This window comes from Chrysoperla carnea, chromosome 2 (assembly GCF_905475395.1).
Source record: "Chrysoperla carnea chromosome 2, inChrCarn1.1, whole genome shotgun sequence".
NCBI lineage: Eukaryota > Metazoa > Arthropoda > Insecta > Neuroptera > Chrysopidae > Chrysoperla > Chrysoperla carnea.
The window spans coordinates 4,335,058-4,349,615 of NC_058338.1; the positions used below are offsets into that span (position 1 = coordinate 4,335,058).

The 14,558-nt window shown below is 31.4% G+C and overlaps 1 protein-coding gene across 1 annotated transcript in view; it reads right to left on the reverse strand.

Annotated features, from left to right (window-relative positions):
• Positions 1 to 12,575, reverse strand: part of LOC123293619 — a 21,612-nt gene extending 9,037 nt beyond the window's left edge. The window contains exon 1 of the mRNA XM_044874497.1: positions 1,461 to 12,575. Coding sequence (XP_044730432.1) covers positions 1,791 to 12,497 — 10,707 coding nt within the window. The 5' untranslated portion in view covers positions 12,498 to 12,575 and the 3' untranslated portion in view covers positions 1,461 to 1,790. The remainder of the gene's footprint in view (positions 1 to 1,460) is intronic.
• Positions 12,576 to 14,558: the final 1,983 nt, after the last annotated feature.

Here is a 14,558-nt window from a genome sequence, read left to right on the forward strand (position 1 = left end):
GTGCGCTCTGAATCTTTTTTATCGTCATATTCGCAATCACCGACCTCACTATAACGCACGAGTAACAAAATTAAGGACTTTTTACACATAATTTAAGGATAGTGATTGGATAATTAACGAAAAATATATATCAAATTGATCGTTTTGAAAACGGCTAAAGATATCGAAATTGTTTACTCTACATTCTTTTAGGGAACAAAATTTCCAATAACTTTTTTTAGAAAAATTTTTTTTATAAAATCAATTAGTTTCAAGATATTGTTAATTAGCATATAAATATATTAATATATTTGACCGTTTTTCTCGATTTTCGGGAAAATGGCTGACGATATCAAAATAATAAGTTGATAGTTTCCGAGATAATGATCAAAAATCGTTTTTTTAAGTATACATAGCGTTAATTAACGCAACCCCAGAACTTCTGAGATTGGACGTTAGTAGGATCTTAAACTAGATGCCGAAACCTTCCATTTTTTAGTTGTTTTTTTTTTTTTTACCTTTGAATAAGTTCATGAAATCTGATGGTAATGACACTTATTTAACGCTTAAATGCACTTAAGTGAGAAAGTGTATTTTTTTTTTTTGTAGATTAAAATAATTTTTATTTGAAGATTTCATTCAACTCATTATATTATCGTTTCATTTCTATTGTTTAGAGTTTAGATGATGACTTTTATAAAAATTTTGTTTTCATTTTGTTAACCCTTTTATGTTGTAATTAATACATTGTTTTAATTAATTAGTGCAGGTAGAGTCGTATAAAAACATTTATCTACAAATCGTCAAAATAAACTTCATATACTTATTTGAGAAAATCTCACAAAATTTTCCAAAGTCAATAAAAACTGTAGGGCAAGGTTAACATAAAAAAAAGTCGGCTGCTGATCACTTTGCTAATAAATAGTAGGATAAGTTAACCCTTCAAATTGCCTTTTGAGCCAACATCATTACTCTTGTGATGAGAGAAGATCTCACGCTATTACGCATGCGCCAAGAGTAAAATTTTAAACAAGAAATTCTAATGAATTATTATTCTTTTTCAAAACTCTGTGATAAAAGTACTTGATATTTGTACCTAAAACAAACAAAAAATAAACAATTTTATTATTTATAAAAAATCATAAACTTTATTTACTACTTGTTTTTGGGTTACATTGTTTTATAATACATTAATTCATACGAAAGAATAGTATATTAAACTTACTTACTTATAAAATACAGGTTGTTCCGTAAGTACCGCACGCTTTTATTGCATCAGATAGAAAATAAAATTCTAAGACGAAAAGTATCAGTCGGAGTCGAGTAGTTTTAATTTTTAGTTACAATCCTTCTGATTGGCTGGTTATTTTAATTAATAGCTAACTATCCGTGCAAAGGATCAAAAAATGGAAGAGGACTTTTCGTCTTTGAAAATTATTTTTTACCTGATGAAATAAAAGCGTGCAGTACTTACGAGACACAGCCTTTATTTATCTACTTAGAACATATTAGTACGTTTACTTAAAAAATATTAGTACAATAATTACGGTATTGAAAATACAGTGTATCTGAATATTTATGTATAATTTTTATGGCGGTTGGAAGCTACGGAGATAACCGAAGTATAACGAATCCATCCGAATTGTGATATTTTTAACCGACTTTACTGAAGTTACCGACTATTCACTATCCTGTAAAGCATGGGATTTTGTGACGGTATAATGTGTTTTGGTAAAATCAAAATAGTATACTAGACCACAGATCTCCGAGTAGAAGAAAAGTGTTCAACTAATTGAACACTTAAACGTATACTAATTATCAATGACTTGGTCAATGAATAAAGAATTTGGACATTCGACATTTGGGAAATTTTTTGGCAAGAAACAATGTTGAGGAACTTGCTGAGGGCGTTGATATTTATTATTAAAATCAGATAATTTGGCAGGTGATTGTTTTCGTGAAAGCCATTCATGTTCCTGTTGATTAATAAATTCTAAGAATTCGGACATTGTGTTATCGTTTGTCATTTTAGAGAATAATTCAACGTTCATAAATTTCTTCACATTGTTTTTAACCAATAATTTAAACAACATGTCTGGTATTCCTTGAATATCTCCCACAGATAGTTTTTGGCGCACATTCTTAATTGCCTCACAATATGTAACAGTATTTTCAAACATTTCATGTGTTTTGGAATTATTTGTTTCTGCAACAAATTCTAGTAAAGTATCCATGAAACGATCCACAATGATTGTAGATCGAATTTGAAGTTCAGTATTTGCCATTTCATCAAACTGATCCAGTGGAATTGGTTTTGGTCGATATCCAGTCAATTTATTTGCAAAATATATACCCCATGTTAAAAGTCCGTTTGTATCTGCATTCTGTACCCAATTGTCACCCATTTCAAGCAATGTTGGATTTTCAGAAGGTTTATTATCGTAATTGGTCCAACTAGCCAACAGGGAAACAGCTACAGTACCTGCTTTTTTGGCTAAATTAAGAGGCCAAAATTCTAAACGAGTACCTTTTGATCTTACATATTGTGGAAGGAATTCCGCTGTATCCGTCTGTGCATCAGGTACAGATCGATCAATTCGTGGATGTATACGATTTGAATCTAGATTTGTCTCAAATGAAGCATTCATTTTATTAATTTTTTCATTAATACCAGCCCTTAGCGTAGTAGATGGAAGACATACAATACTAACTATCTTATCCTGAGTAACTGATTCTCTACGACAACTCAAAAAATCAAGAAGGCGATCAGTAATTATTTGTTGTTGTTGCCGATCAATGGCGTCTGCTTCTTTCTGCAAATCTTTCAAAGCTCTCAGAAGAAATTGCTTATTAACTTGTTCTCGCAATTTTTCTTCAAATTGTTTGGGCATCTTGGATTCACCATTCGTCCACTTTGCATATCCTTGTTCCAAAAACTTTTCAACATCTTGTCTTACTGCATCTGACAATTTACCAATTAATTCTTTATCAGGATTTTCAAAATTCTTCTTAACAATATCGACAAATTTAAAAGTTTCTATGTTTTTCTCAATGTTATCGAAAACACGCCGCATATTCTTATCAAAGTATTTATTAATTGTTTTATTTGGTGATGAATGCTCTAAATCATATGAATCTTTATATATAAACTCCCTTATGGCTGTTTTGGCTTGGTCTACCTGAACCATTCTTTTTTTGCCTTCGAAAATACCTTTGAGTATACCTTCGTATGTTGCAAATGTATCAAAACGCCATTTCGTAAAATCAAAATTATTACCATTAGCTGCAGCAGCCCTATAGTAACCAAAGACAACAGATGCAGTAACTTTATATAATGGATGTTTAGGGTTTTTTAAAATTGCTTTTATCATTTGTCCTTTAGATGAAGACAGTTGCGTAAGGCTTTTACTGCTTTCTCTCCACTTCAAAAAGCCTCGATGCATGTTATTAAAATTTTGTGGTATTCCTGAACCAAAGCTAAATCCATTAATTAAGGATAGGTAGGTATTTGCATTTTTCCAATCCCATTCCCAAAATGCATACTTATAGTCGTTTGCAATTACACCATGAGCATATGCCACGCCAATTGCTGAGGCATAACTGAGTATTAAAAATTGGGTTTTAGTCAAACGACCACCAAGGTTTATCAGTTTTTCACCAGCATACTTGTGCAAGCTACCAACACCACCAAACAATCCAAGTAAAAGTCCGACTCCATCAAGCATACCAGCGTATGTGGCTGGCTTACTCCAATCCCATTTTTTAGGATTAAAATTTCCACCGTTTTCAACAGCCATCATAATATAAGAACCAGTGAGTGCCAAAGCTATATGTATTGAAATTCCTAAAGCCAAAGAACCAATCTTACTTGCAAGTAAACCCCCAAATACCGCCCAAGAACCCTTAAAAGTAGCTGGTAACGTAAAACCAACTATAAAACCAATACCTAAACCTTTATATGTACTCAAATCCTTCCAATCCCAGTCTGCTGGATTCCATCGATTATTCAATTTTGCCGCACCTAAATACGCGCCAATTATACCCAGAACAATGCATGTAATTAACAATGCAAATTCACCATCGGGGTCAATAGTGGATATTGGTGAATTACCCGCATACACATATGGACTAAAATATTGAGATTTTGGATCGGGTTGATAAAAGCGCCCAATACTCGGATCATATAATCGAGCATGATAATTATATAAACCAGTTTCTTCGTCCCACTCTTGTCCTGTATATCGATAAATAAAACTTTTATCTCCAAATGCTCGCATTAATTTACCATATGGAAGATAATCAAAGGCCGTAATAACTTCATTATCAATAGCTCTGATAATAAGTCGTATTGATCCAGCATGGTCGGTAAGTACATGATAATAGTTGTCATCACGAATATATCCAACTAAACCTTTTGGTCCATAAAAATAATATGTTAAAGTTTCTTCTGTTGATTGTCCCAAATACTTTTTCCGTTGGTCAATGAGAACTCGGCCTTCAGTATCTCGAACATATCGTACTTCGTATTGTAATTTTCCGTCTGCATTGAAAACTTTTTTAAGAATTCGTTCACCCGCCGCATCATAATAAAAGCGTAAGGTAAGTCCATTGGTCATTTGAATGCGCGTTGCTCGTTGTGTAACTGGATGATATTTAATACTTTCGATACCTTTATGCTTCGCTTTGATGATATTTCCATTTGCATCGTGTTCGATCTCATAAGGTATTTTGGAAATCTCAATTTTATTGATTTTATTTGTATGGTTTTGGTAATTAATTTTATATTTATCAAAATTTGAAACGAAAAATTTATGGTTTCCGTTTCCATCTATTTCATATGATTCGTGGTCGAAAGGAATTTTACCCAGTCCATATGTAAAGTGGTCCCATAATATTGAAACAATTTTTGGAATGAATTTTTTAAACTGATTTAAAATTTGTACAAAATTATTATCTATAGATTTCGTGCTAAAGTATTCCTTATTTTTTAACATTTTCCCTATTTCATTCCCAATGTCTTTATACCTATTATAAATGAGCAACGAGGACTTTTCTGCTCCCTCCCATCTCAACAATGCTTCGGTAAAGTCATCAACATTAGCATTTTCCTGATCAAATTGATGCTTAATAATAAATTGCTTAATTGATTCCAAATAAAGCATATAATTTTCATTTAAACTCTTAAGGTCCGATTTCAATTCTTCATCTCTGAAGAAACTTTTGCCTCGTTTGCCAATTGCAGTTTTAGAATGGTGTCGGGGTTGATCCTTTAAAATATACTTTGCTTCTGTTAATAATTCCCAAATTTTTTCAGATTGTTCTATTGATATTTCAGGTATAAATTTGGCAAAACTATCAATTTGCAGTGGGTCAATTAATTTTGAAATTTCATCTGTATAATATTTTGCTTTTATTAATTCCTGATGATTGCCATAAGAAAACTTATAGCCATAAGTTTGGGGCACATAATTTTGCGCAATTACTGTTGATAATATGTCAGCAATTTTACCCATTCCACATAAGAGGGGCATTGATGGTTCGGCATCGATTATATATAATTTAATTGGCTTATTCTGATTGTCGAGGTATCCATACTTTTTGAGTGCGTTCAAACATAATTTTGAGTCATTTGTAAACGATGCTATTGAGTTCTCATTAATTTGGAACCAACGCATATCCGCGTTCTTCGTCCAATTGTTAGTGAAATGTGTTTCCATTATGATGCCATCCCCATATCCAGCATGCCCATAACCTTTCTCTGTATAAGTCATTGTCTCCGTCATGAATGGATCAGTGATTTGTTTTAGAAAACCGGGCGAATTATAACTATATTTTCGTGTCAAACTATTCATGCTCGCTTGAAATGATTCGCTAGCCAAATCACCTGTTGAGTCATAAGTGAATTTTGCAGTAAATAAATTGGGTGTTTTTAACTCGATAAGTTGACCTAAACGGTTATAGGTAAAATCTAAATCCAAACTTTTATTATTCACATTTGGATAACTTAATCGTTGAATTTTACCATTTTTATATTGTTTTTTAATGTCCAATTGAATATCATTCATTACTGATAATATTTTACGTTCAACCATTTGTTCGTCCGAATCGAATCGCAGTTTTTCCAAAATAGTTTCACCATCATCATTGTATGTAATACAATGTTTTATTCGGCCACGTAATTGTGGATCTGGATGATAATCACTGTAATCCAATTGTTGAAATTTTTCGGTGTTTGGTAAGAAAGCACTTTCGGTATATTTTTTTAATTCTTCAATACCTAAAGTTTGATTGAAGTAGCCGGTAGCGATTAATTGATCAAGATTGTTGTGGTCAAAGTATACAGTTTGTGGTTTTTCTAACGAATTGGATTCTTTTACTGAGGTTATCATAAACCGTAATTTATTATTTGAATCATATAAATTGTCAATAGGGCCAAAATCCGGCGTATTTTTACGGAGTACTTGTCCATGTTCATTATAAGTAAAAGTAGTTGCCAATATTTCCTGCCATTTTTTTTCCTCTGGAGTTAATTTCTCCGGTTGATACGCGGTAGTTCTTAGTTCAGTACCAACTTTTTCATGATATACGGGTGGAAGGATTTTTGTCAATTTACCGCCGCCATTATATTCATAGGTACTTAATAAATGGTCAAATCCTGGTACATTCACATAAATTGCAATTTTATTTCGTTGCTGATCATAAACCGTTACTGTTTCAGCACCATTCGAACCAATTTGTACATTTTGAGTGTAACCCAATTTTTTCGGAAACAGATTATCCATAAAAGAATGATTAGAATGTTTTGCTATCGATGTAACATAAGCTCCACTAGTTGAAAACTCTGGACCAGGTAAGCCTAATTTTTTTTCATCGTTTAATGGATTATCCCAATATTCAGTGCGAATAAATGCAGCGCCTTTATCCGCCGGATTTAATTCGTGTATTTTGCCATCTAAACGATTTGTATGCCAAACAGAGTTTGAATCTTTTGGATTGATATTCGTAACGAAATTTTTATGATATATCAACAATGGGCTCTGATTATTTTGGCGTTGTAGCCGTGTTGTTTTTGATGTAATCGCGTTTCGACCCAGGGCATCGTATAACATTTGAGTGACTAATACTGATTGTGGGGTCTCATATTTGATTTCTTGAACTTTTTCTCCTAATTCATTCAAATAATCTACTTGCAAATGTGGACGATTTAAAATCATGAAATCTTCAATCAAAATTTCACCATGAGCTTCTAAAACTAATGTTTGTGCGGGTAACACTTTTTCGAAAGATTCATCCACAATTAAAACACCATCAAACCAAACTGTAACAAAATTTTCTTCGACCAAAATAATTATTTCTCCAGATTGAGGCAACGATGAAATTTTATGTTTGTTGGGTAGAATCATTGTGGAAAAATTTCCATCCTTAGTCAATTTTAACTGACCCAAAGTACCCACACTTAATGCAACATAACTATTTGTGTCTAGCAAAGCCATGAAAAATCGTAAAGTAACTGAATTTGTATCAATTTGATTTACTGCTTTTAGTTGATGTGACTCCTCTTTATCAAGATGTGATAATTGTCCAGGACTTGCAACATGCCAAGCTTTTGGTGTTTTTGTTTCCCAACCACGTGCAAATGTTTCGTACGAGCTTTGTTCTGGCACGAAAGTTAGATAACTTGGGTAAGGATTTTTAAATTGTACACCCTGAGGTGTAGGAAATAAACGTCCCGTTTCACTCGAGCTAATCAATTCCACAATTTCACCATCTTGGTTAATGGTCGCAATTTTTTTATACATATTGTTATAAATTGATCGTGTTACTAAACCAGTCTCATGGATTGTGGCAATTGGTACTCCAACTTTTGGATCGTACACATTTGCCTCAAAATCATGTGTCAATGGTGAGAATCGAATATGATCCAAATCAATTGTGGAATCAGATTCTATAATGACCGTTATTTCAAATTTAACATCGTTTAACGCTGGTAAAGTTTTATTTTTGTAATAATCGATGTAATTTTTGTACATTCGTTTGATTGTCTCAAAATCAATAATTAACTCAAGATAATACCAGTCATTTGACTGTTGTTTAACTTGCCCAAGACTTGTAAATATGTTTTCGCCTTCGCTGGTTCGTAAGTTCATTTTTAGGATTGATGTTGCTTCATTTAATTTAAGCACATTTGCTGCTCGTAGCCAACAACTTACTAAATATGTAATGTGCTGATCTTGTGGTTTAAGTGTACCTTCGAGTCGGGATCCACTATTTATTACCAAGTAATTTTGACCAGTAAATGCGTTTAAATTTTCAACAACATTTTTTTGATTAAATTTCCAATGTTTATTTGTTTCATATGACTCAAAGCCATAATATGAAATCATTTCGTCAGCTAAATTATAAGGACGCAAATCACAAATTACAAGTTTCTCATTTCGATCCATTAGCAACGTTGAATTTGATGGGTTTTCCTTTTTCTGCTTCTCTTGACGATCTTCTTGAATTACTTCTTCAGATTCTTCTACTTTAATATCATTCGAATTATACCAATATTGAGTTTTTGTTACTGTTCCTTTATGAACATTTTTTGAATAATTGATTTCAAACCATCCTGCGTTAGTCTTGTTACCAGTTGGAATCATCGTTATAGTTTGTGTATATATTGATTTATCCGAATCAAATTTATATGATTGGCGATACGCAGTTTTTCGCTCAAATTCACCAAGATTTAAAATTGATTCTTTTACATAATATTGTTTTTTCTGTGAAATTAAAGTTGCGATTGGTCGAATTAAACATTCATGTGGCTCAATATCTTTTTGAACCATCGTTGTGTTTGCTCTTGTTATTAAATTTTGATAATTACTTTCTTTAATTAAATCTTCCTTTTTAAACTTGATTTCTTGATCTATTTCCTTTCCATTTTCTTTAAAAACTATAATATTTACGTCGTGCTCGCGAGGCTGGTAAGCTAAATACATTGGGAATCGATTAACCATTAATCCTGCCATATACAATTTAAACTCTTTTACAGCTTTTCCGTTTTTGTACATGGTAAATATTTTCCTCTCATCATCTACACTTGTTATTCGAAACTTTTGGCCTAAATCAATTGTGAAATCTTTTTCTAATTTCTTTTCTTCCCATCCAGTACCAGTCATTTGTATGGTATCGTTAATACCATGCTGAATGAATTGATATGTCGCATGCACAAGCAATGATTGCCAGTTAACCAGATATTGCTCATATAATACTTTTTGAAATCCTTTTGCTTCATTTAATTTTTTTATCTGTTCGTCAACAGCATCTTTTAGTTTATTTTTATTTTTATATTCTTTTTTATACTCATCCATCATTTCACCAGAAAAATCGTACACCTTTAAACGATATTTTCCATTATTCTCGCCGTATTTTAAATGAAACTTACTAGTCTTGTTTTGGTCATCTAATTTGTATGACAAATCGAGAATATGCTCTCTTTTAAATTCGTAAGTTTTTACATCTGCAACTTTAAGATTTGCATCGATTGTTAATAGGTGCAGTTTGGCCGTTAATTGATCGTTATTAGTTATTTGAAGTGCATTGAGAATTATGATGTTTTTCATGATTTTAAAACAACTTTCTGTAAAATCCTTGATAAATTTCTCTTGTGTATCGGACTTTACATCAAATCTTTCTATGGTTTCTTGTGTCTGAGTGAATCTCCCTGGTAAATGGTATAATTTTTCCCGATGCCATTTATCCGATTTATTGTACATAATCCATATATGATTGTCATCGTACATGACCACATATTTTTTGTGTACAGCCAATGCCTTGAAAGGTAAATCAGTAATTACCTTTGGACCTTTCCATTTTTTCGATTTTGTATCAAATAAATGTATCTTTTGCCTTTTAATATCACTTACAACAATTAGTACATCACCAAATTGAATGGATACATTTTTATCGAATTGGTATCTTGTTGGATCTCGCGTCCATTTTTCATCTTTATATTTAAAAACATTTAAATTCTGAATATCATCGTTAAAAACATAAACAAAAATATAATTTTTGTAGGAATGTACTTCGTAGTTTTTAATTTTGGTTCCAGGACATGTTAAAGACTCGATTTGTGTAGTTAGTTCAGGATTTAATATTGTTAAATGTACATATGAATCTGTATTGTAGGCCATTACAGCATAATCATTGCTGTAGCTAAATTTAATATTTTCACTATTTGTTCGATACGTTCGAACATTTTCACGATCTCTTGGGATTTCAGGTAAAACAGAATTCGAATTATATTTCAATTGCATTACTGAGCCCCGTGCCAACGTAATCTCGGATAACACAAATGTATTTAAAACATTCTCATAATTAAATTTAAAAATTGATTCAGTTTCTGCATAGATTTCTTGTTCAATTGCAGTTAATAATCGTTTCTTATCATTTAATTTATATTGAAATCGAATAGATTGTTGATAATTATCGGCTTGTATGGTGTACTTCGTTAGATAACGATCTTCTGTTAACAATACCGGAAATTCAATTTTTCCATCATCATTTTTCGGATTTGATATTGTATATTCATCTTGGGTTTTTTTCTCATAATTCAAAGTTAATTTAAAGTTAGCGTCACTCCGAATTGTTGTCAAGAAAATTGCACTGCTGTACGAATTATCTCCAAAAAGTTTATTATCAATCATATAATCATAGAATAAGGTACGATTTCGTTTTTTATCGATATGTTCATTTAAATACCATGAAATAACAATTGGTTCGAAACCTTTGTCACTGGTTCCGGCATCACGCCAATTTGGATAACTTAAACTCCATCGTAAACAATCTTTTGCATTTTCAGTTTTGGCTTTGCCGTAAACACGCCGATAAGTTTTACCATTTAGTATCCAAGTTTCCGTTGATTTAATATATTCAATAGTTATTTCTTCATCAGCAATTTCTTGTGAAGGCTCAAATTTTAGAATGCTATCATCCGTATCGGACTTCAAGTCTAAACGTACCTTTTGCCCTTCTATGACTAAATAAAAAACTGCATCTTCTAAAAAGATACTTCCTTGATAATCAACATAAATAAAATCTTTTCCAATGGGAAAGGACCAACCAATCCCAACTTCACCAGATGATATCACTTGACTGTTATACTTCAATGGCAACTTTAACGGTATCCCACTTAACTCCACAGTATCCACCAAAGGTATATTAAAATCAACTTGTCCATTACCGATATCGATAGCTTTCTTAATAAAATCCTCATCGATATATTCAGCGAGACGTAAAATTGGTTTTTCCCGTAATTCTTTACGCAATTGAACAGGCAATTTTGTTTCGGTAGTTATTGAAGGTGGAGTAGTTATGTCTGGAGCAACGGTTGTAGAAGTAGTTATTACTGGTTCCGCTGGTAATACTTGGGCCCATTGTACTGAACCATCTGCACTTTTCGTAAAAACTATTGGATTTTTTGCTACATTAGGATTCAAAATTGGTATCATTTGACCATAACGTTGAATTCGATTTATTGACAGTGGCTTGATCAATTCCTTCCATTTACGACTTGTTACATCAAACGTGATTACAGTTAAACCATCTTTTCCCGTATATATTAATTCATCTTTTTGATCATTATTTACATCCATAAAATGTATTGATTTCGAAAATAATGATGTCCAACCATGATCCGAAGTAAATCCAACGTCATTACCAAGCAGTTTATAATCTTCGCTGTTTGCGTCGTATTGATAAACTTGTAAACCGTTTTGTGTCAGTGTAACAATATCTTGAAATTTTTGGTTTGTTAAATTAACAAAAAATAATCGATCAGAGTCTTTAAGACCCTTAATTTGTGTTGTTTTTAATAATCGTTTGATTTTCGGTTCTGTTGTTACTTGATAGAATTCTAATTCATCAGATATTGTTTTCAATGCAATCACATCTTGGTTTTGGAATTTTGCTACATAAAATTGTGTTGTTTTTGAATGCCAATTATTGAATAATTCTATTTTATTATCTTCTGAATCTAATGGAAGCAATGGGTCATCTTCGTCCTCGTTAAAACTATCTTTGTTTACGACATAAAATCTTATTTCTCCATCATTCAACACGGTCATAACACCCACTGAATTTTTTTCGCCGTAAAACTTTCCAAATAACATATATTTCAAATTAGATATTATAAAATTGTCATCTTCTTTTAAAAGTTTGAAACCTTTGTCTTGTAATTCGTATAATTGCACACCATCAGGATGTCTTAGCATTAGTATCTTCTTATCAGCAAGTAATTGGTCCGTTATTAACCAAGGATAACGTTTTATTGAATAGTCGTCATCATCGCCTGGTACTTTAAATATTATTTCCGTCCATTTTTGTATCCAAGTTTTTGTCGACTCGTCAAATTGATAGGCACTTAAAGTACGTGTTTGCCGAACACAAATTTCATTTTCATTTAAATAATAAATTTCATGGACTGTTTCATTGTTATTTACAGATAAAGGTTTTTCGTTTGTTGTTAGTTTCAACATTTTGATTTAAAGTTTTAAGTTCAAATACTCCTAACTCCTATTTTATTCTAACTTCATGGTGAATAATTGAGTCTAGACCTGTTAGAAAATTACAAAAGTTAAAGTTAATACTGCTAAATTTAGTGTGTACCTTGTACAGTTCAATTAGTCTTAAGTTAAAATTAGCTACAATAAGGTATATAGGATTATTTTCTAGGTGAATCGATGTAATTATACTGGGAGTTAATTTCAGCAATTTCGAGAGCATTTCTAACGGAAAACCGCTGCTTTCGAGGTTTCAATCGCTTTACGACGTAAGCAGAATAAACAAAATTTAATTTTGTTCTATCACATCCAAATTTTATCATATTTTGATAAACCAAGTATGTAATCCTACTAACTTTGGGTCCTAATATATATCAAGAATGTGGAGTTCTGCTCCCGGATTTAAGGAAATAAGTGATAGCTAGCAAAAAATTAACATCACAGCTGAAAAGAATGATCCAAAATTAGTGGGTTTCAAAAAAACTTCTAATAAGATCAGATCAAATTGGCCTGTGTTATCAAAAAAATAGAATTTTTTAACTCAATGACGTCATCAGAATCCAAAAAATTTAATTTTGCTCTATCACCTTCAAATTTTATCCAATTTTGATAAACCAAATATGTAATCCTACTGAATTAGGGTCATAATTTTCAAATTTGTGGTCGAAATTAACCTAGTTCTAATATGTTTCCAGAATGTGGAATCCTGGTCCCGGAATTATGCTCATAAGTGATAGCTAGCGAAAAACTGGCATCATAGCTGCAAATAATGACCCAAAATTAGTGGGTTTCAAAAAAAATTCCAAAAAGATCGGATCAAATGCGCCTGTGTTATCAAAAAAATAGAATTTTTTAACTTTATGACGTCATCAGAATCCAAAAAATTTAATTTTGCTCTATCACATCCAAATTTTATCAAATTTTGATAAACTAAGTATGTAATCCTACTGAATTTGGGCCATCCTTTTCAAATTTGTGGTCGAAATTAACCTAGTTCTAATATGTTTCCAGAATGTGGAATCCTGGTCCCGGAATTATGCTCATAAGTGATAACTAGCGAAAAACTGACAACACAGTTGAAAAGAATGACCCAAAATAAGTGGATTTCAAAAAAAATTCTAATAAGATCGGATCAAATTTGCCTGTGTTATGAAAAAAATCAATTTTTTTAACTTTGTGACGTCATCAGAATCCAAAAAAATTAATTTTGCTCTATCACATCCTAATTTTATCAAATTTTGATAAACCAAGTATGTAATCCTACTAAATTTGGACCATAATTTTCAAATTTGTGATCAAAATTTACCTAGCTCTAATAGGTTTCAAGATTTTGGATTCCTGTTCCCGGAATTAAGCATATAAGAGATAGCTTGCAAAAAACAAGCAACGCAGCTGAAAAAAATGACCCAAAATTAGTGCGTTTCAAAAAAAAAAATTCAATAAAATCGGATCAAATTTGCCTGTATTATCAAAAAAATCGAATTTTTTACGATAATTTTTTAAGAAGATATACAAGATTTTAAAGCCAGAAGTGTCAATTTTGCTTGGAAAGCGAATATCTTGGTCCAAAAAATTCATACGGAGACTTTTTATAGCTCATTTTCAAGAAAAATAAACAAACTCTCTTTATTAAAATAATTTTAAAAATTTTGGTACGCTTCTAAACTTTATAGAAAATTTTATTTCTTTAATAATTTGGTTGCAAAATTTCATTCTCGTTACGCAACCAACTTGCCATTTTTAACATTTTCAGAGCCAAAAAAACCGACTGATTAACATCCATTCTTTATTCAATTTAAAAATTTTTTGAAACTTACCTTCTGAAAGCACAAAATCGTTAAAATACAAAAAAAGTGGTAACAATGAAAAACTAAATTTTATATTTTGATATGAAAAACAAAATTTTTTTTTAATAATTTAAATTTGGATATTAAAATATGTTAATTAATTTTCAGGCTTTTTATTTCTTCCTATTCCACAATTATCAAATAAAGATAGTAATAGAAGAAAAAAAATACGAATTATTATCAAATATTT